The 22609-nt window shown below is 49.1% G+C and overlaps 6 protein-coding genes and 1 non-coding gene across 7 annotated transcripts; 5 read left to right on the top strand and 2 right to left on the bottom strand.

Moving 5' to 3' along the window:
• Positions 1-38: 38 nt before the first annotated feature.
• Positions 39-1320, top strand: FPRO_09442 (uncharacterized protein; the record flags this gene model as incomplete). Its single annotated transcript, XM_031232835.1, has 2 exons — positions 39-591; positions 641-1320. The coding sequence occupies 2 exons, from the start codon at positions 39-41 to the stop codon at positions 1318-1320; spliced, it is 1233 nt and encodes a 410-aa protein (XP_031082732.1).
• A 257-nt stretch (positions 1321-1577) lies between these two features.
• tRNA lies at positions 1578-1669 on the top strand. Its single transcript is given in 2 exon segments — positions 1578-1614; positions 1634-1669. It is a non-coding gene; the product is annotated as a tRNA-Phe (tRNA).
• A 585-nt stretch (positions 1670-2254) lies between these two features.
• Positions 2255-4633, top strand: FPRO_09441 (uncharacterized protein; the record flags this gene model as incomplete). The annotated part of the gene is made up of 2 exons (XM_031232834.1): positions 2255-4100; positions 4158-4633. The coding sequence occupies 2 exons, from the start codon at positions 2255-2257 to the stop codon at positions 4631-4633; spliced, it is 2322 nt and encodes a 773-aa protein (XP_031082731.1).
• Positions 4634-5873: 1240 nt separating this feature from the next.
• On the top strand, positions 5874-9680 carry FPRO_09440 (uncharacterized protein; the record flags this gene model as incomplete). Its single annotated transcript, XM_031232833.1, has 6 exons — positions 5874-6066; positions 6135-6191; positions 6377-6593; positions 6649-7570; positions 7617-8105; positions 8154-9680. 6 exons carry the CDS (start codon positions 5874-5876, stop codon positions 9678-9680), a joined length of 3405 nt encoding a protein of 1134 aa, XP_031082730.1.
• A 593-nt stretch (positions 9681-10273) lies between these two features.
• On the bottom strand, positions 10274-12279 carry FPRO_09439 (uncharacterized protein; the record flags this gene model as incomplete). Its single annotated transcript, XM_031232832.1, has 3 exons — positions 10274-11472; positions 11530-11915; positions 11993-12279. The coding sequence occupies 3 exons, from the start codon at positions 12277-12279 to the stop codon at positions 10274-10276; spliced, it is 1872 nt and encodes a 623-aa protein (XP_031082729.1).
• Positions 12280-12923: 644 nt separating this feature from the next.
• On the bottom strand, positions 12924-15194 carry FPRO_09438 (uncharacterized protein; the record flags this gene model as incomplete). The annotated part of the gene is made up of 4 exons (XM_031232831.1): positions 12924-14635; positions 14692-14793; positions 14845-14873; positions 15013-15194. The coding sequence occupies 4 exons, from the start codon at positions 15192-15194 to the stop codon at positions 12924-12926; spliced, it is 2025 nt and encodes a 674-aa protein (XP_031082728.1).
• Positions 15195-19438: 4244 nt separating this feature from the next.
• Positions 19439-21703, top strand: FPRO_09437 (uncharacterized protein; the record flags this gene model as incomplete). The annotated part of the gene is made up of 4 exons (XM_031232830.1): positions 19439-19881; positions 19943-20364; positions 20417-21549; positions 21608-21703. The coding sequence occupies 4 exons, from the start codon at positions 19439-19441 to the stop codon at positions 21701-21703; spliced, it is 2094 nt and encodes a 697-aa protein (XP_031082727.1).
• Positions 21704-22609: the final 906 nt, after the last annotated feature.

Below are 22609 nucleotides of genomic sequence, written 5' to 3'. Positions count from 1 at the left end.
GCATTGGTGAACCACTGCAGCTTTTCTTTTCTCATAATATGTCTCTTACCGCTCGAGAACGCCGCAACCCTCCAAGTCGGCGGAAGTCCTGTACTGCTTGCACCAAAGCGAAGCGGCGTTGCGACTTTGCTCTACCCGCGTGTCTCCGATGCTCTCAGAGACAGATATCTTGCCAGTATCCCACAAGGACGATACGAGGGCAGCTGAGCCCTCAGTCTGAGTCACCAGACATAGTATCAACTTGTCTGTTGAGTGATGAACCGTCCCCTCAAGCTTCTGGTAGCTTTCCCATTACTGGGTCCATCATTGAGGATTTCAATACCATCATCTCAAGAATTGATGCAAGCTCTAATGGTCTGGATACGTTTGATCTCCCGCTAGAAGGTGTGGCACTAGAACTTGGTCAACAGCCTTTGGCAGTGACTGGCCCGTCAACGCAAGATTTTGGCAATGTCTCAGCACATATCTTGAATCGCCTTCAGTGGGCTGTTGATGAGATCAAAGAAGCTCCAAAGAAGATGGTTCTTGAGAATCAAACACCGTGGTGTCATCCACTACTCTATAAAGATGCCATGCCTCGGTCGATGCAGGGTAAAGATCAGCGCTCAACTGTCGTCTACGCCCACTAACATCAACGCAGATGCCCACTCCTCTTGTGCGTTATACCTGGCCAAGAACCGCATCAATTCGCCCATCATATTTCGTAGCATAGAATCTCGCGTCAACGACCTACTCTCAGCGCCGCCACCAATAACGCCCCTGGACTGTCTAGCTCATACCCAGGCTCTCATCCTTTACCAGATAATAAGGCTCTATGACGGCGATATAGGTGCTCGTACATCAGCAGAGCGAATCATTCCAGCCATAGAGGCTTCCGCGATGTCATTGTTCTCCTATGCCCAATTTGACATCGAGGGTACACCTGGCTTGCTTCCGCTATACCCTATAGCCCCAACAAAAGCCTTCTGGCAAGATTGGATTCTCCAGGAGTCACTACGCCGAACTCTCTTATTCTCGTTCTATCTTGTACAGACATATCGCATCATGTCCGGCAGCAAAATGCTCCAATGTGATGGAAGGCTTGGTCTATGCCACTCATGGACACTGTCTGCATATTTATGGAATGCTATGACCCCTTTGGGATTTGCTGAAGCGTGGCGAGATAAGGACCACTATGTAGTGACAAATGCCATCTTTAATGGTGTCCTCGCCGAGGCAAAGGCAGATGATATAGATGTCTTTGGAAAGATTATGATTTCAAGCTTATTGGGACGAGATGAGGCTGAGGGTTGGTTTGCAAGCAAAGGTGGGAAATTATAGAAGGGCAATCAAGGTTCAGCAAAGCCTAGGCGTCGTATGATAACAATTACATGGCAAGGCAAGTGTTAAGAAATGGCCTTATGGACACAACTTCAAACATACAGTTTAGTTTCAGATCCCTTCATCGTGGCAATATCCATCCCATCATGATAACGAAGTGTTCTTCACCCTCTTCGATAACCTACGTAGTTCTATGGAGTAGATTGGTTGTTGGAAGTCAACATGAAATGCATTATTATTAATGTCTACAACCAACAGCGGGTTTAGCTCAGTTGGGAGAGCGTCAGACTGAAGTTAAACTTCGGGATTCGATATCTGAAGGTCGTGTGTTCGATCCACACAAACCGCAAACCTTTTGTTTTGCCCATCTATCTTTGGGCCCATCCATCACCGGCAGAGGAAGCCATCATTTTTAGTGTTTGGACTAAGATGCAGCTAGATGGAGCCCCGGGAATTCAGGGACGAAACTTACCAATAAGGTGTCTGTCTAGTCTGTGAGGCTCTCAACATATATATGTATGTATATATGGCTGAGCATCGCTTTTGCCTGAGAATAAATAAGAAATATCTCCTGTTATTGATATGTTCTAAGGGTTATTAATAATTGAGACTTGGTCGGGAAGGGCGAAACAGTCAGCTATTTATCTGATTCAAAGTAAAGTTCAAAGTTCCAAAGTTCAAACAAAGGCTGGAGAACCCACCAATAAAACCATCAAATCAACATGATCGCACCATTGACATCGATTGTGGGTCGAAAACGGAGTCGGTGGAAGTTACCCCCGGTCTCATTCGCGGCATTGAACATGGCTTATCCCAAGGGTCTAACCATGTCTTACATCCCCTTAAATAGAAATTCCCTAATAAATGCGACAGCGGCGGTAGCAGATGCGAGGACATTTCATGTTCCTGAGAGACATTTCGACGTCAAGTCATCATGTCCTTCCATAACTTAAATACGAACCCTTCTAGGGAGGATCGCGACAATGCCTCGTTCCTCTCTCCTATCGCATACGACGACGATGCTTCGTCTCTCCACTCCCGCAGCGATCAAGATACCGATACCGACGATGACGAACTTATCTCACGCGCGAGAAATAGTAGAGAATTGCGTGCTCATGATCGTATCGTCTTGATGGAAGAGGAAGATATCGACCGACTTGTTACCGATTCGCGACAAAAGAAAGAACGGGAGCGCCGTGGCTCAGGACTCGCAGTGCCTAGTATAGGCAAAATGTTTGGTCGTCGAGGAAGCAGTTCAGGAAGTCGTTCGATCAACAGTTCCGCCGAAAATCTTGTGCTTGAGAAGCGAAAGACTCGACGCCAGCGGAGGCAGAAGAAGCGAGAGAAACTTGTGGAGCATGCTCAACATGGAGAGGACGGAGAGTTGATGTATGAGATGGAAGAAGGAGGTATGAAGGAAGGAAGTTCAACTGGTGAGAGTAGCGAGAGGGATGACAGTGACGAATTGGATCGACATCATCTAAATATGATTGCCGAAGCAAAGGCCCAGCGACGTCGCAGCTGGCGCTGGTGGGTCTTCATTCACTCCCTGATCGCCATAGGCTTCGCGATCCTGATTCTATTGGCCTGGAAGCTGTCCAAGAATCGAAGGAACAGGTTCACCAAGGCAAACCAACCCCTGGTTAGCAACGGAACCGCTCTCTTCGCGCCCACGTCCCTCATCATCAGCCTGGATGGTTTCCGCGCCGACTTCCTCCAACGTGGACTGACGCCTACCTTGAACTCGTTCGTTGCTGAGGGAGTGTCGCCGAAGTGGATGCATCCTTCTTTTCCATCAGTCACCTTTCCGAACCATTACACTCTTGCGACAGGCTTATATCCCGAAAGCCATGGCATCGTCAGCAATACCTTCTGGGATCCTGATATGCAGTCGCAATTCTACTACACTCATCCAGGCCAGAGTCTTGACCCAAAGTGGTGGGGAGGAGAGCCTTTCTGGGTTACAGCGGAGAAACAAGGGGTTCGGAGTGCTGTCCATATGTGGCCCGGAAGCGAGGCACATGTTCTTCACACTGAACCAAGCTTGATGGATAAGTTCAATGGCAAAGAAACACTTGAGAATAAGGTCGCCAGAATCATGGAGTTTCTTGATATGCCCGGCTTTGAGGACAAGACAGTGGACACCGGCAACATGCGACCACAATTGATTGCCGCTTACGTTCCTCATGTCGATAGTGATGGTCACAAATTCGGTCCCAATTCCACCGAGATCCGCCAAACCATCAATAATGTGGACAGCATGCTGGGACAGGTCTTCCATGGTCTTGAGCAGCGCAACTTGACCGACATCGTCAATGTGATTGTCGTCTCCGATCACGGTATGGCAACCACAGATATCTCAAGACTAATCCAGCTCGAAGACCTCATCGATACTGACAAGATTGAACATATCGATGGCTGGCCGCTCTACGGTCTTCGTCCCAAGAATCCCGACGACCTGAAAGGACTCTATGATGAGCTCAAGGAGAAGTCAAAGTCGAACCCCAACTTTGAAGTCTATCTTCGTGATGTCGACATGCCCGAGCGATATCACTTCTCCAAGCATCACCGCATCGCCCCTTTGTGGGTTGTCCCCGAGACAGGATGGGCAATTGTGACCAAAGACGAGTTCAATGTTGAAGAAGGAAAGAAGAAGAATCTCGTATATCATCCGCGGGGCCTTCATGGTTATGACCATGAGCATCCGCTTATGAGGGCCATTTTCATTGCCCGTGGCCCTGCGTTCCCCCACCCAGCGAACAGCCAGATCGAAGTTTTCCGTAAGTTGATTTCTGAGAGTATGCTTTTTCTTCTCACTTACTGATTTGGATGACCAGAAAACATTGAGGTGTACAACATGTTGTGCGACTCCGTTGGCTTGACGCCCAACCCCAACAACGGAACTTTACGGCTTCCCCTGAAGCCTATCGGCGTGCACAAGCCCGAAGATACGCCCGAGGAACCTGCCGACCCTCCGTTCGCCCCCAAGAAGCCGGCTCGCCCAACTTTGCCGGAGAAGCCAAGTCATCCCGAGCGGCCAACTGTGCCTCAAAAGCCCACCCAGCCTGAACGACCTACGGTCCCAGTTGCCCCTACGCAGTCCGCCAAGGCGACAGTCTCACTCAAGAAGCCTGCGAAACCATCAAAGTCGGCTGCCCCCTCTAAGGACAGCGGAGGTAAGGATGGGGATAGTGGCAGCGACAGCGATAGTGACAGTGGCGACGATGACGATGATAAAGACGAAGGAATTTGGGATTGGTTCACTCACAAAGTGGAGAAAGTCTGGCATAAAATCACTGGAGATGATGATTGAATTGTGAATGCCTAGGTACCTTAGACTAGGTAGGTAGGTAGTGGGTAGGTTGGAAATGTTGGAAATGTTGTGCATAGGTATTTCTTGTATTTTGCGGCGTTCAAAGGGGCCATGATGGAGCACAAGGCGTTTGACATTACAATGGGCATGACGAGGCTTGTGATTCGTCCGAGCAATGTTGGTGTAAATCTGATATCCCTTCCTTTTTCTCCCTTCAACCTTGCCTGTTTGAAAATGAGGCGGAATGCTGTGCTCACCTCGCACTGCTGCTGCCCTTTGTTTGTGTGACCTTGGTGCTCTTTGCACGAGTGCCACGTATAAGGACATTTGATCAAGAGGCGGTGTACACTGCAGGTAGGTAGGTAGGTGTTCATTCATATAGCCTATTCCCCTGAAAATGTACTTTTGCCTGGATCAAAGAGGTGGTGGGATTTGAGACACGGCCAAAGAACATTTGTTCCAATCCGCCTCAGTTTCCTGCATAGTACCTAAGATGGGTAGGTAGGTACAGGTATAGTTATAATACCTAACCTTCGGAGTCATACCTTTACCCAAAGAATTGCCTTATGTGTGGCTCCTTATGTTACAATGTATAGAAATCTCTATCTGAAATGGAAATAACTGCAGTAGGCTACCTAACTCAGCCTAGGCGGCGCTAAGGTAGGCTCTGATCATGATCAATGATTTCATGCAAGGGATCCAACATTTCAAGGTGGGGGGGCACTGCCTGTCATCCATGATTGCCCCTCAGCCCCTCCCCCACTACAATAGGTACAATGGCTGTTGCTGCCTGCATTAGCTCCTCAGGTCCTCCTCCACTTTCAACTCCAGTGAATCGCTTAACGCGTGACGCGGCGAGCTCCTTCCCATACTCCCGGTATAATCGTCCCTGAAGGAGCTCCACCTCAAAATTAAATGTGAACCTTACAATATCAACCAACAACCAACTTCAGCCGCTTGCAACTCTCATTCGTGCACGTGCGAAGAGTAACGTTCTTTAACACCGCTCATCTTGCGATAATTGGTACTGCAAGATTGCGATAGGGATCCTGATAGGCCGGCCACCACTACCCTGCCGCCGCCTCAAGCAATCCGGAGGTCTTGCTGCGTACCCTGGGAACATTCATGGGCGGCCCCTTGCCTCCGGTGGCCTGTCGCTGTCGCTGACCGAGAGGGTCTTGAATGCTGTCGTTGCGCCTGTGCGCTGTCTCATTCGCCTTTCTCAAGGCTGCAGCACAAGATGGCTGACACAACCAACATGAGTATCGAGGAGATCCACGAGGAGCTGACAGTGCAAAAGGTTGTCTTAGAGTCCCTTTCCGAGGCAACGTATGATGGGGCTGAGGATATGAGACAAGAGGCTCACTCGGAGATCGTTCGCCTCAAGAAGCTTCTTCAAACCTTGAAACTGAAGAAAGAGCCTGGTACTACTAGTATGTTCCACCCCTCAGCATAAACCTAGCGGCATTGTTTTTTGTTGTCTAACACATATCACTTGCAGCTGGTGAATCTCATCACCACGTCCCCAAAGATCGTTTCCCTGGATCATCAACTCAAGGTACGAGTTTCTTTGAAAAGTACTCTACACATTTCATATGTGGTTTCTTCATTATTGCCCATGCCATATCTCTAGCACTCAAGTTCTTCTGGCTGGATCATCCAACTTCATATGTTACCTTCCAATCCCTGATTTGATCACTCAATAGGCCTACAGCCAAGAGCATCAAGCTGACCTTTCTCCAGGGGATGGTGAGCCTGAAGCATCAAAAGCCATGCAATCTCCATCACGTCACGGTGTCTGGCGTTTACCTGATCGAAAGAGGGGTGCCGACTCAGCTCGCCTCTCTTTCCATGATAATCATGTGAAGACACGCCGCATTTCACCTGAAGATAATACCTTCTCGACTGCCATGGCCTACAGCAATGATTACGACCATATTGACTTCATAGACCTTACTGGGTAAAGCTGCTTCGTACCATTATTGTATCCCTCACTGCTGACGGAAGAACACCAGGGACGATGATGACATAGGGTCCGACTTCATCGCTGAACAACTTAAGGCCGAAGAGAGACAAAAGCAGGAATGGGCAGACCAACAGCTTGCGAGACAACTTTCGAGTCAAGGCTCTTCCAACCAACCTTCAGGCTCACAATCTTCTCAAAATAACGCCTTTACACGCCTCATGAACAGCCAGCCAGCTCTTTCTACCCCGCTTGATGACGCAGATGACGACCTCTTCCGGATCCCTGGCGCTTATGATGCGCGCTGGGATGATCCTTCAGGTGCTGGGCCAGCTTTCAACATACCCCAAAGGCGAATGGCCCCTCAGTACATACCTGTGTCGACTTCCTCGAACCACAATGCCATCAAGGATGACCCGGATCTTATCTTCGCAGGATCTGTTACTCGCCAACCACCAACTCCTTTTGGCCGTCCAATCCTGGCTTCCGGCATGAACTACCCAGACCTGAGTAGGCGTCATCCTGGTGCGTCTCCTGCCGGCTTCTGGCCTAACAATTACAGCTCACCCGGTTCTTCACCACATTCATCAGAACTCGCCAATTTGACCAGATGGAGTAACGGACTTGACTTCGTGAGCGGGCTAGATGCCGATGGCGAGTCAATAAACTCCCGTGCGATGAATGTGGCGAGAGAAGTGGTCAGTTTCCATACGCCTCAGCTAGACCAAGGAGAACTTGATGATCTCCTGAAAAATATCTCTGCTGATATGGATCTTCCCAAGGCAGGTCTAGGCGAGGCACCAGAAGGGCTGAAGAGACCTCTGTATCCCCACCAGGACATTGCTCTAGCCTGGATGAAGAAAATGGAATCAGGGACAAACAAAGGTGGTATTCTTGCTGATGACATGGGGCTTGGGAAGACGATCTCAACACTTTCGCTCCTCTTGGACCGACGGGCATCCACAAGGCCAAAGGTGCGTATCTCCGATTGACAAACAAGTTAGTGTACTAAGATGTCAGACAAACCTCATCGTCGCCCCTGTCGCTCTCCTACGTCAATGGGAAGAAGAAATTGCTACCAAGACCAAACCAACACACCGGCTCTCAGTATATGTTCATCACGGCAAAAAGGCCTCGATTGATGAGTTGCTTAGATACGACGTGGTGCTGACAACATATGGTACGGTGGCACAGGAACTCAAGCGATTTGAAAAGATCGTGGAGGATCATAAGGAAAGGGGAGGAAACATCAACTGGAACGACACGACCATCAGTTCCAAACTGTCACTTCTGCACCCAGTCAAGGCCCAATTTTACCGTGTCATTCTTGATGAAGCACAATGCATTAAGAACAAGGACACAAAGGGTGCCAAAGCTTGCACCCAACTGAAATCGATCCACCGATGGTGTCTAACAGGAACACCCATGATGAATGGAATCATAGAACTGTACTCTCTTGTCAAGTTCCTGAGGATCAAACCGTACTCGAAGTGGGAAGAGTTCCGACAGGTATGCCAATCAGTCTTCAATTCCAGTTTGTCGCTAATGCTCAGTCAGGGATTTGGTGTTCTATTTGGCCGCAATGGAGACCCGAAACACGTGGCCATGGATAAGTTACAAGCACTTCTCAAAGCCATCATGCTCCGGCGTAAGAAAAGCTCAAAACTCAACGGCAAGCCCATCCTTGTGCTCCCTGAGAAGACGGAAGAAATCATCTATGCCGAATTATCACCTGAGGAGCGCGATTTCTATTCGCAGCTTGAAAAACATGCCAGGGTTCAGTTTAGCAAATATCTTCGTGAGGGGACAGTCAGCAAGAACTACTCCAACATTCTCGTTCTTTTGCTTCGCTTGCGACAGGCTTGTTGCCATCCACATCTCAATCTGGATGTCGACGAGGTCGCCTCTTCGTCTATTTCGGATGAAGATAAAAAACAATTGGTCAAAGAATTGGATCAAGCTATAGTGGATAGGATCAAGGAGGTCGAGGCCTTCGAATGTCCTATCTGCTATGATGCCGTTCAATGCCCTAGCTTTTTTATTCCCTGCGGCCACGATAGCTGCAGCGAATGCCTCGTTAAGATTGTAGAGAGCGCTTCGGCGGTTAATTTGCAGGAAGGAAATGAAAGCAGCCGGGCTAAGTGCCCCGTCTGTCGCGGCCAATTCGACCCTGTCAAGTGTTTTTCCTACGAAACCTTTCGGGAAGTGCACATGCCAGAAACTATCAAGAAAGACTCCAATTTTGAACCAGCCGCCGATGTATCTGGCTCGGGTGACGACTCAGAGACGGAGTCAGAGTCAGACTACGAGTCAGATGATGAGGTGGACAAAAATGGCAATCTCAAAGGTTTCATCGTTAACGACGAATTTCCGGCCGATGACGAAAAGGTATCGGTCAAGAAACAGAGCAAAGGAAAGGGGAAACGGAAGAACAAGGGTAAGGGAAAGTCATTAGATGTCAAGCCTGCCATGCTTAAGACCCTGCGCAAGGAGGCTTACAAGAACCGCGAGGCGTTCAAAAAGTACATGCGATATCTACGCAAGACTTGGGAACCTGCCGCCAAGGTCACGGAATGCATGAATCTCATCAAGAAGATTGAGGAAACCGGCGAGAAGACCATCATCTTTTCTCAGTGGACCCTGCTATTGGATCTGCTACAGGTCGCCATGTCACATGAGAAGATGGCTAAGCCAGAGAGATACGATGGTTCAATGTCAGCAACTCTTCGCAACATTGCAGCTCAGAATTTCCGTGAGCGAAGGGATACCAAGGTTATGCTGGTTTCCCTCCGAGCTGGAAATGCAGGCCTGAACCTTACCGCTGCGTCTCGAGTAATAATTATGGATCCTTTCTGGAATCCCTACATCGAGATGCAGGCGGTCGATCGAGCGTATCGAATTGGGCAACAACAGGAGGTGAAGGTGTATCGAATTTTGACCAAGGAGACCGTCGAAGACCGAATCGTTGAATTGCAAAACAAGAAAAAGGAGATGGTGGAGGCTGCACTGGACGAGACTGCAGGCAGCAAGATTGGTCGTCTCAGCATCAACGACCTTAAGAATCTTTTCGGATTCAACCGCTAATAGATGTATGTCAACCAACAGATCAGATCGTCTGCTACGATATCAATTATCACATTATACAGTATCATGGGATACGACTCGCTTTTTTAGACGTGGACGAGTTATGACAGTTACAGGGCTGAGTGAGGCCTCAATATCGTGGGAGCCGAACGACCACCTCGCGGCGTTAATTCGATAAAGAAATTTTCTCGATGCGATTATGTGAGCAACGAGATATGGATAATGATTCCACCAAGGGACATTTTGGAGTGTGAGCTCAAGGAAAATGCTTCGCAGATGTTCGTTCAGTGTTGATTGCAGGCGGCGTGCATGTTGCACAAGGGTGAACAATCCGTAGATGAACCATGTCAACGTTAAGGAAATGATTTCAGTACATATCACATTGTTTCCAGTTGGAAGGTAAGAATGCGCGTGATCGTATTGTATACATGGTGTGAACCAGAATGCACAAAGACAACTCGTTGCTTCGTAAATAGATGCGTCCAGTCTATATACTACACCACAGCTGATGTAAAGCTCTTGAGCACCATCAAAAGCTGAGTATGTCCTGTCCACCTTACTCTCCTACCCTCTCAGCCGGAAGCGACCAAGTCTCAGAGGTTTAATTTGGAAACCTCGGTATCTATGATGTCCTGAACATGTATTTTGGTGGCGTCGTCTGACCACGTCCATTCCTGGGACACCAGTTGCCCGTCAACGATAGACGTGCTCTTTAGATGGAGGGTCGGCTCTTGCGTGACTGTGAAGACCATCCGACAATCTTCGTTCTTGGCGTTGAGAATGGCATTGCCCTGTATGCCTTTGGACCATGGCGAGGGGAGAATAGCGAGGTAGTGCTCGACAAGAAGGCGTGTGGTAGCAGTGCCGAGGTAATCAGCCAGTGCATTTGCGTCTGGATATCCTTCCCGATATGGTGCACATGCAGCCGAAAGAGGTGAGTTCGGGGGGGTGATTACATAGTAATAAGTCGCTGTAACGGGCATGAGGAATGTCCGGCCGCGGACGGTGAAGCTGACATTGGGAAGAATGGTTAGTTTGATGTTGAACTCAATGGGCTGAAGCATATTCCGAATCATGACCTGCGACGATGCAAGTTGGTTGGGTCCCTGATTCGCGGGATCTGAGTCGTTGAGAGAAATAGGGGTTGTGTTGAGGACGAAACGTGACGGGAAGCCAGCGCGCTGAAGAGACTGAACGAGGACACCAATGTGCTTGGTGACGACCTGGACGTTGTGGAGGTGCATGAGGCGAGCGATTATAGGACGTAGAAGAGCATGTGTTTGCTGGCCTCTCGATCGTGGGATATGAGGCGGAATAGGGCGAGTTCTGGTGAGCTCGTTCTGCCGATGAGCGTAGCTAAGGAGGGTATGCAGCGCAAGGGATATCGTCTCAGCGATTCGGTTATCAGGAAGAGCGTCATCCGAAGAAGCCTGAGGTCCAAGCGGCACCAGCTCTAAGATGACCCTTGATTTGGATGCTGGATCTATATCGCAGATGAGGCGGGAATCGTATGGCTTGACATCGTATGCTGCAAGGGTGCGAGCTTCGCGTGTCAGTTCATGCCATAGCTCTTGTGAGAAGATGGTGTTTCGGGCTTCAAGAACACGCTCTTCCAAGGGAGCGTCAGCAGCCGTCTCAGCTGGTAAAGCAGAGCGACCGGTAACTTGACCGTCTCTTTCATATGTCACAACAACTCGCTCAGATACTCCTCCCAGCCGGCCGCAATCAAGCTGAACTGCCCCGTCGTTGCCTCGCCTCATGGGTGCTAGACTGTTCCTGTACTCGGGTGCAGCTATTGGTCATGTTAGCACGCTTGTGCGCTGTCAAACTCATCAAAAGCGAGGCGTACCTTCGGAGAAACCAAATCGAACACCAAGTGTATGCCTTTCTTGGGGCACTCTGGATATTGACCACCCGGATTTCTGGACCGCTGTGATCTCCTCCCAGTATTTGCCCTCAACCGTGACTTCTTTTTCCAAGAATGCACTGGCAGCTTCGGCAGCATCCCGTGCTTTGTTCGTCTGTGTGAGTGCCAGACCCAATGCTATGTTCTCCTGTTCTTGTACTTTGGCTGGAGTCATGGGTGGGTTATCAAGCCTGTCGGTGCCCAGTGTGCCGATGCCAACCATGTCTCGTAGGCCTTGTGATAGGGTGACGCCAGCCTGTGTAGGGTTCTGTTTCGAGATGAGGAGGGAGAGGAAGTCGAGGGTAAGAAGAGCTGTATTCCCTGCGGCGCTGAGGAAAGATATTAGTTTATTATCATGCTGTAGGATGTATCGACCAATTCTCTGGACCGATGCGGGCTTCCATACTCAAGATTCTTTAGCATCTCCATGCGCACTTCCTGGAGGTCTCTCGGCGCATCCTCGTCATCGTCGTCGTCTTGGTCTACATCGGTCATGTCAACATCCCGATCCAGCGCATCCCCATACTCCGCTTCCTCCTGGGCAAGCTCTTCTCTTAGCTTGGCCTCGTTTATAGCTCTGAAGCCTCCAGGTTGCGCGTTGGCGCGAGCAATAAACTCTGCAATGTTCTGAGGTTTGCGATCGGCGACGGGAGATGGTCGTATAGACAACGGTTGGTCGTCGCCATGGGCCATGATGAGTAGATTTCAGGTGCCTTTCTTCGTTCCTTATCGTGTGTGTGTGTGTAATCAATAACGTTTGGGCATATTAAAAGGTGTCCAATTGCTATTCTTTGTTCTAGTCGCGTTGGTGATGGTGATGTTTGCCTGTGAAAGATTCGGGCTTCTCTACTTTAGCTCCCGTTTGAGGACCCCTACACCCATGACCGCGGGGCCAACAGCTTGAGTGGGTCCTCCAAATAGAACAACTACAACTTCACAACTGCCTTACTTAACCTGGAGTGAAACAATGATGGATCTCGATACCATAGATATTTCAATGCTGATATAGATATCTATCATGTTTTGATAACGAGGATAGTATGAGATAGTTTTACGTATTCACCGAATGTCTCTATCACTTTGATTACTATATCTCATGACTTGCACCAATCTACGCTAGCTGAGCCGTACTACATCACTTCGTATAAAATGCTACCTAGGGGCAGAATTGGTTATAGAGCTCAAAAATCTCGAATTACAAGGTATGGTTCATCTACTCTTTCTCTATATGATTCTTGTCTTGCCGTAGAAGTCGGAAAACTCCTCCCACCCATATTAACAACCTAAGATAAACTCCTTTCGCCGATGTAATGCTGTGCTCGTAACTTCGATATTGTCTACTCGTTTTTTATGCTGCTTGAGCTACTCCACGCATCCGTATCATCTGTTCGGCGATGCCCTTCTCGTTGCAACATTCTCCATCTTCTCAGCTTCGACTGAGGATTGTCACCTGCCATCGTAGGCATCAGATCGTCCTCAAGAATTGGGACTTCACCCAACGGGTCGAGTTGATCGATGATGTCAGAAATCTCAGTTGGCGGAATCGACTTGAAGACTGCCTGGACATCATTATGCGGTGACAGAGATGTGAACTGCCACTTGGATCGCTTGCCAGAAGCACGTCTGGACTGCATCCAAAGACGGCGCCGCTCCACAAAGCTAATGAGCAGGAGAGTTGGCATGTTGAGAGTTCGAATAAGGGCCACATTGACAATGTGGAAGATTCGAGCGGTGGTGACAAGCTTCAGGGGTAGGAGCACCATCAGAGCCAAAATGTTGAAGGGAGGGGGGTAGGCAAAGATAGAATCACTCTTGACGCCCTCAAAAGTCAAAACAGCGCGTCGGAACTGAATCTCGGCCGTTTCGTCGGCCACAATCTTGGAGAATGTGTTCGTGAGCATGGCAATGAGAATGGTCAGAAAGAGCGTGTTGCCCAGGAACGCAAAGGCAATCATCAACGCGGGACCAAGGACGATATGGAAGCGCACCGACTCCTCAATACCCTCACCATCTAGACCGAACCAAATCCAGAGCATCCATTTGCCCACAACGTACCAGCTGAACTCCTCATCACCATCGTTGCTAGCACTAACAAGCCACTGCAGAGCGAGCAGAAAGCCGGTAAAGCACCATGTGGCAAGGAACGTCAGTACAGTAAAGTCCTTCATCATGGCGTGAACAGAGATAAAGACAAGGTTGTTCGGCAGTAGGTTGAAAGCAACCCGGGTCAACATGACAGGTGCTGCAATACAAAGAATCGGTAGTCCATAGCCAGAATGAAGCTGATCGAGGAGAAAGTCGTAGATGCGGAGAATGAAATAGGCGCCAAAGATGGAAGCAAAAGTGATGTCAAGAAATGCCCATAGATTCTGTGCGTGAACTGCCCAGCCATGCTCGATAATAGCAGCCATCTTTTCGAGAAGCCAACCGAAGGTGTAAATACAAAAGGCGAACTCCCACATATTGACCTCAGAATGGCGAGAAATCATGGTCATGACGTAGAGCACCAGTAAGATGACAAAGTGAACGAGTTCGATGAGATTTCGGTTGCGAGGAACAATAAGACGGTGGTGGTTGAGGAGAGGTGCTGTCCGGGGGTCATAAAGAGAGATAGGTCGTCGTTTATAGTGATCCGGAAGGAAATCCATAAATGAAAGGGGCGTGTAAATGATTTGACCGTTATGAACTGCATCGACAGCTCGTTGACAGGCTGCAGAGCTGATGAAGAACTTGCTTTCCGAGACAATTGCCAACTCGAGAGCTGTGACCTTTCTCTCAGAGCCAGAAGCATCGCTAGATCCAGGCCATTGGGGTCGGTTAGCTGGACGTTCCATGTGACTAGGGGCTCCTTGGAATGGGTCGAAGCCCTCAACGAGGATATGTGAGAGCAGCAAAAGACCCCGCGGTCCTGGATTGTCCTCGTGGAAGCGGCGCAGGACCCGACTGGCGAGCAGCTCACATAGGATTGCACGCGCCTGATTGACACTCTGATGAACCTCCTTAGACTGCTCTCTTAGGAAGGATACACGGTTCGCTAACAAGCAATAAACTGACGGGGAGGAGTCAGAGAAGACTCCCAGGTGAGATTCTGCGCTTCAAACTCACCGACTGAGATATCATCTGGGTTATAAAGCCTTTCGACCAGAGGCCTCACAACTAGAGCGTTCATCTTGGGATCTCTGAAGTGCTCCATAGTATAAGGATCATCTGATGTATATTAGAATCCATATTTTATATACGACTTAGGATGAGACCTACCAATACTCGCAAGAACTAAACGCCGGACTCTACACTCAAGGAGAGTTAGCACGCTGACTCCTCATGATGGGTGTACTATGATTCTTGGCGAGCTTATACAATGGCTCACTAGGAGCATGCAGTTCTGAGCTGCAGGCAGGGATTGATCAAGGATAAGGGCGAGTTTACCGGTGAATGTTCATATACACAGGAAGCTCAGTAGTCGTCAAGTTGAGCGTCGATCTGTTGCCATCATCGAGAATTCCTTTGGCTTCGGCATCTTCGGCCACAGTGAGAAAGCCCTCATCTTCATCGTCCTCGACAGGTTTGAGCCAAGCATTTGACTGCTCAATACTTCTGCGTACCACCATCGTGAGCAGAGCAGATACTATAGGATTTGCACTGTGAAAAAATCAGCTCGAGGGTCTTTGATACAAAACCCGAGACAAGTTCGACGTTGAAGAGGAAAAACAAATAAAGTTACGAGGCAAAAAGGTGAGGCTCTCGCTTTACGTATGTATTCAAGTAAAGCCCCCGTTTCCAATGTAATTTGGGGGTCATTATGCCCCTGAACTGCCATTCCGAAATCACGGCGACCAATCAGCGCCTGCCAGCCCCGCCACGACAGGTACGCGTCTCTAGTAGGCGAGATATTGATTGGATTGCTGTAATTGACTACGTGGATAAGCGAGTCGTACTAATCATTACGAGTTCGAGGGGACTCTTAACTATAATTATGCAGTGATTTCCGTCATTTCGGGAGCTGTCAGCACCAGACTGAAGAGATATCATTCTGCAGTTCGTTCAGCCCTTACGGGCTGCATACTATGTAATTGCATGAGAGAAGCCAATGCTCATTGGAAGTTGTCCGCTGATACCCCTGAATCCCTTTCCTCTTCAGAGAAGTCCAGTTGCAGATCTGCAACGCTAAATCCAGGGTTCAGGGAACAGGAATTCGATTTCTGCAACGTGCCACCTTCAGAAGTGATATCGATAACTGAACGATTAACGATCGAAGAATCTGCCTTTTGAGAATTTCGATCAAACGGCAGAACTACTTTCGAACTGCCGAAATAGAGCAATCCCCGCCATTTTATTCATGTCACTATCAACAGCCGTCATCTAACTTAGCTCAACGAGGCTTGACTTGTCAAAGCGGAATCTACCATGGCCAAATCACATTCATGCCGCATTCAGAGGCTGGCAGATGGAATGGTCTAGGCCAAGTGCAAGCAACAACAAGCCCCTTGAGACGTCTCTACACACTTCTAGCTCTCCAAACTCCCCTTGCCATACGGAGTACGAGTATCATGTTTGATTCATATTAGACCTTCCTCGGAAGTGGGAGTTCAATTCCTTCAGGTGATACTCATATAGTTTGACTTTTCTGTCGCCGGCTCCTCGGGTTTCGACCAAGAAAGCCGTGTTTCCGCTGCTGGTCCCGAGGCTCGGCAATGTTTGTTCTTGATCATCTTGATCATTGTGGGCGCTTGCCTGACATGGATTCTGACCCCAGAGGAAACTTCCGGCCTCTTTGAGCTGTGTTCCGTTCGGTGACGGACATGCCACTCGTCTGTTCATACACAAACATCTCAGCTAGGCAGATAGTCTAAAGGATTGAAGGATTGGGTTACACTGGGCTATAATGACAGCTCGTGGGGCCTGCGAGTGCGTTCACAGTCCCAAACTGATCCTGAATTTGCCGGGATTCTGAAAGTCTCGTAGTGTAGCCTGAAAAGATAGGTAGTTACTGTGCATAGGTATTCAACAAGGTATATTCCTTAAACAGTCTCGTCCACCCCCTCACCAGTGACACCTGACCATTGCCAGGTCTTGGCTACGAACGAGCTTGAATATGGGGTAACCTAGCAGCAGTCTAGTAAATGCTTGGCTCCCAAATGGTGGCGTCTGTATGAACACAAGTTTAGGCGCCAAGAGAAACCCAGAGTGGCAGTGCATGAATGAAATCAAGCCTGGGAGAGTGCAGACAGAAATACCGAAACATAAGTTATTGGTTCTTTACGAAATACTGTACTCCGTAGGTTACCTAAGGGCAAGCCTAGTGACACATGCCACGCGACCTGTAACAAACCTACATTCACCTCGGCTGGTTTAGGTCAGCGGAACGTAACACAGCTGATTGACTAGCATCAGAGAGGAGACTCGTCGTCCACAGCCAATGTCAACTCGGCGATTGATCCCATCTGCAAGGCACTCCCTGAGCCTGTTTCTCTGCCCAGCATTGAAGAGTCCGGGGGAGCAGCGGAGGGAGATCCGGCCAGCGGGGTCCCGGCGGTGGATCTGATATGCGTCTTGATGAATCTGGAATTAAAGAAATGATTGAAGTTTTCGTGGCTTTTTTGGTGATACATGCATTTCTTGTCAAACATGATTGTGTTCGAGGCACGTGTGTCGCCAGCAACTCAACGAGCTCCCTGATAGGGCCCGGTGCCTCCCGGTGAGGCAGACTGCTGTGTAAGTGCCCAGAGTGTTGGGGGAAATGGCCCAAAAACATGACAGCTTTCCCTTATTTTGGAACATATTGACTTTTTGGGGTTGCATGGGTGTCTATGGCCCCCCTGGGTCAGAAGGTCTTTGAGCTGGAGACATGCCATCTTCAGTTCTCCATAGGGCGAAAATGATTTAAGTGTGGCGTTTATAGTGCTAAAAGCAGTGTAAGGCACAGCATCCTGTCGCTGATCCTAGCAGTAAGGTACCTTATTACTGTAGAAGTACATGTACCGATCTGTTCTATGCGATGAGCCGGTTACGTTGGTAGTTTGAGGTCAATCTTGGCTTTGCAGTGCGTTCGCGGCACGGCCATATTGGACTCTGTTTGTTCTTCTCCTTCTCCCTCGGTTACGGAAAGGTGCATCGATTCTCCTTTCGCACGTCGGTAGTCGGTATAACAATAACAAAGTGCCTACAGCTGCTGACAATGCGTATTCGCTGGATGGTACGGGCGAGAGGGTCGGCTACTGGCTGTTAAGAGACAATAAGTCGAGTGAGGGATAGACTGAGAATGGGTCAGCCTCAACGTAACGGCCAAGCCAGCAACAGACCTTCGAGATCCGGTGATTCAACAAGGATCTGGGGAGCACTGAGCGTTGGCTTCAGGATCTGCCACCTGTAGCATTGACGACGCTGGACCAATGGTTGCGCCGAAGAAGCCGAGAGCTCTGATGGTGATGACGACCATTTTTTGCCATTCACGTCTTGTCTGTCATTCACTACCTTAGGCTCTCTTGAATTTCTTCTCTACCTATGGTCGTTCGTGTCGCAGACCTGCCAGCACAATTTCGAAGACTCCATTTGTGACGCAATCAAGACGTCCCACCCTCTGTTTCCCAGCAGACTTAGCGCCTTGGAGCTTCCCTGAAGCTATCCATGCTAAGCCTGAAGGGGTATACTGCTCTGGGCCCCATCTGTATCTTTTTGTACTTGCCTATATTTTCCGAAATTGCTGCAAGACTTTGATTTACGAATATCTTGGTAGGTCTAAAGTTCAACAGCATTATCCACCACCTTTTCTCATGTGAACTGGATTTAATGTGGAAAGTTTATATGGAGAGATTATGTGACACTTGTCTTTTTATCAGTGGCATCCTCCTTTTAGCTCCCAAGAGACTTCGAAAGTCTTTTCTCAGTGGCGTAGGAATTAGATCCCGCCAAGGCCTGTTATATTTACGCGAATCACCACTTACTTTGATCATTGATGTCTGTGAAGGGCTCAGCTTTTGTTTGGTCTCCATCTTGCATCTGGAACAAGGTATCTTTCAGGTCCCTCCTCGGTCCTGTTCAAGATTCCCTGTCCGAAGAGACTTTACATCAAGGGTAAGGTAAGTACCTTATGTATCCAGTCCCGGTGCAAAAAAAAAAAAAAAAACATTTATCGTATTCCAGCATTAGCTCCTATCTTTGCAGTCTGCAGGACCCAAAAGGAAGCTCGTTATGGTAAGCCAAGGTAAAGCATAGGTAGAAAAAGAGTGTACCAATCTGAATATTTGTTCAGCCAAGCCTGTGCTTGAATACTTAACCGCGTCAGATGGACATTGAATCAACCGAGCTTAGGATACTTGGAGGTACTTTGAGCTGCTGAAACCCTGTACAATCTCCACCTCGACCTGGCCCGGGCTTTGAATGGTACTGTACCATTCAGTGTACCTCCCTGCTGTGCCGTGTCTGCGTGCCTCTCCTGCAGCAAGCGCCTCTCCATACGTATTGCTCACTCTAGCTCTCCCGTTGTGTTGTGTTCTGTTGCTCCAATTGCTTAGGTAGGTAAGGTAGGTTAGTATTAAGGCAGCCAAAGTTAGTGTGTGCCAACCAGATGCAGTATCTCCTTCTCCACGCTTGCGCTGCTGTCTCCTACGTCGTCTCCGTCCGTGGCTTCGCTTCCCGTCCCTTCCTCACATTAATTCCACCAGTCTCCCCCTTCATATTTCTTTCCTTTTTTCTCCTCACTCTCAACGATACCCTCACTCTCAACCCCCACTGTCGTCATCGCCGCCCATTCTGTGAAGTTGTCCTCCTTCACCTTGACCATCACCTAAACCATCACCTAAACCTCAACCTTCATCAGCTTCCTCGTCTACTCCGTAGCTACCGCGCATTCAAGATGACTGACTGGACAACGGGCATTATGCCACTGCACCAGGTGCACAAGCCTCCTTTCACTATCGAGGCTCCTGGCTACGAGAAGGTCCCCGGCGAAACTATTCCTCGACGTCACCCCAAGGCCAAGGACGGCCTCGTCACCTATCCTGCTCCCGATGCCAGGACCGTCTTCCAGGTTGTTGAGCGCAGCGCTCGACTCTACCCCAACCATCATGCTGTCGGCGCCCGCAAGCTCATCAACATGCACACTGAGAAGAAGAAGGTCAAGAAGAACGTCGATGGCGAAATTCAAGAAGTTGAGAAGGAGTGGTCCTACTTCGAGTTGACTGGCTTCGACTACTTGACTTACCAACAGTACCTCGAGCGCGTTTTGCAGATCGGCTCCGGTCTACGGAAGCTGGGTTTGACCAGTGATGACAAGCTTCACATTTTCGGTACCACTAGGTATGTTCAGCATTGACTGGCCCTGTATCCAAGCACTGGTTTCTGACTCCACGGCGTGAAGCATCGGTTGGATCTCTACTTCCCACGCAGCTGCCTCACAGTCCATCTCGATTGTCACCGCCTACGATACGCTTGGTCCCAGTGGTGTCGAGCACTCTCTCGTTCAGACCGAATGTAGCGCTATGTATGTCGATTCGCAACTCCTCAAGACAGCTTCAGAGCCTATCAAGAAGTCTTCCGTCAAAACCGTCATCGTCAACGACCGAACGATCTTCGCCAAGGGTGGAGAGCTTGAGGCCTTCAAGGCCGACCATCCTGATCTGAAGATCATCACTCTCGAGGAACTTCGTCAGCTCGGTGAAGATAACCCCGTCGAGCCGAACCCGGCTAAGCCATCCGACCTTTACTGTATCATGTATACTTCTGGTTCCACTGGTCTGCCCAAGGGTGCCTGCATCACCCACGAAGCTCTTATTGCTGGAGGTGAGCTGATTTGTACCACATTGCTCCCTCATACTAATTCGTTCCTTCTTAGTCACCAGTTTGTACACCTGTGTCGAAGAATGCGTTAGCGATAAGGAATGTATTCTTGCCTACTTACCTCTTGCTCATATTTTCGAAATGGCCCTCGAAAACCTCGTCATGTACATTGGAGGAACTCTTGGATATGGAAACCCGCGAACGCTTTCTGATGCATCAATGAAGAATTGCGCTGGTGATATGCGCGAGTTCAAGCCCACTGTCATGGTTGGCGTTCCCCAAATCTGGGAGACTGTGAGAAAGGGCATCACAGCCAAGCTCGAGGCTGCCAGTCCTCTCCTCAAGAACCTCTTCTGGGGCGCCTACAACTGGAAGGCATTCGCCTCCAAGAACAAGCTGCCTCTGGCGAGCTTGTTTGACAGCATCGTGTTTGGCAAAGTCCGTGAATTGACGGGTGGTCGTATGCGCTTCACTATGAATGGCGCCAGTGGTATTTCCGATGGCACAAAGAACTTCATTTCGTTGGTCGTTGCTCCCATGTTGGCTGGTTATGGCCTCACTGAGACCTGCGCCAATGGCTCTCTGGGCTGCCCACTTGAGTTCTCCCCCGATGCCATTGGTCCTACCCCTTGCGCTTGCGATGTCAAGCTTGTTGCACTTCCCGAGCTGGGCTACTCAACAGAAGCCAAGGTTCCACAAGGCGAGATCTGGATCAAGGGTTTGCCAGTTATGACTAAATACTGGAACAACCCCGAGGAGACAGAAAAGGCCCTGACTCCTGACGGCTGGTTCAAGACTGGCGATATCGGAGAATTCAATGCCCAGGGCCACCTTCGAGTCTTTGACCGCGTCAAGAATCTCGTCAAGATGCAGGGCGGCGAATACATTGCCCTTGAGAAACTCGAGTCTGTGTACCGTGGTGTCCAATCCGTGGCCAACGTTATGGTCCACGCCGATCCCGAGCACTCACGCCCTATTGCCGTCATCATGCCGAACGAGAAAGTCTTGCACGAGAAGGCCAAGGAGCTGGGTGTTGATGAGCACAACCTCCACACTGTCCACACCAACCCCAAGATGGTCAGCTTTGTTCTCAAGGATCTCCAAGGTGCTGCCAAACGTGCTGGTTTGAGCAGTATTGAGATCGTCACTGGCGTTTTGATCACCGACGAAGAGTGGACATCGGATAATGTAAGGACAATCCCAATCGCTGGCTGGCTAGAAGTTTTACTAATTCATTTGCTCCCAGGGACTTCTCACCGCTACTCAGAAGCTGAACCGACGCAAGATCACCGAGCACTTCAAGAAGGACATCGCTGCCACCCTCAAGAGCACTAGCTCGTGATTAACGATTGAATAGGTGAGAAGATTTAATGGTCGAACATCTGGTTTGAAAGTCGAAAGAATGGATACCAAGAGAGAAGATGGCAAGACGTGGTGTATCAACTCTTGATGCGGGTTTATTTTCAGTGCCTGTAATTACTTTCGCGGCGTTGGCTTCATGATATCTTGAAGGGAATTTTGAACGACAATGGAACTCGGCTCCGGGCCACTTTATGGCTGCTCACTCGGCCCTACCCTTTTCCTTCGGGGATGATCTGATGTGAGCTGACATGTGATACTGCAAATCGAATTTGGCGTGAGAGAACCATTGGCTGGCGGCCATGGAAAGGTGTTCAAGATGTAGAATATTGTAACTCTTTGCCTGGTCTAGTTTACATCGGTATTAATACCAGCCATCGGCCAGAAGGTACCCAGTAAACAATTAGTGTCTGAGAAACGGGACCAGCTAGTAACATTCTAGCTTGATATATGGCACATTGAAATGGAGTTACCAACGGTGATTCAAGTACATAGGTAGATTAGATCATCAATCAATTGGTATATGGATATAATAAGCACTTGCCAGAAAACAGGTACCCCTCCTTCGAGTCATGACTCTAGGTCAAGCATGTTTACCAAAAAAGAGCACGCTACCTACTCCGTGCAATGCCATGATAGCCAGCTAGCGAGATAATATATTCATATAAAAACGACGGGGGACCTGGAACAACAACCCATTTAGACTAGTAGCGTAGTATCGGTATAAATCAAACAAAGCTGCGCTGGAAAAGAAGATAGGACCTCCCGGAAGTTGAAAAATTCGTAGCAATTCGCGAGAATCGGGCTGATATGGGGGAAAGGGTGGAAGGCAGGTAAGACAATGGCGAATTCGACCATGTTCATGATCAATAAGTGTTCCAGATTTCCT

The sequence above is a fragment of the Fusarium proliferatum genome, assembly GCF_900067095.1.
Source record: "Fusarium proliferatum ET1 genome assembly, contig: FPRO_scaffold006, whole genome shotgun sequence".
NCBI lineage: Eukaryota > Fungi > Ascomycota > Sordariomycetes > Hypocreales > Nectriaceae > Fusarium > Fusarium proliferatum.
The sequence above is the reverse complement of the archived record's forward strand: the minus strand, read 5'-3'. Positions and strand labels throughout refer to the sequence as shown.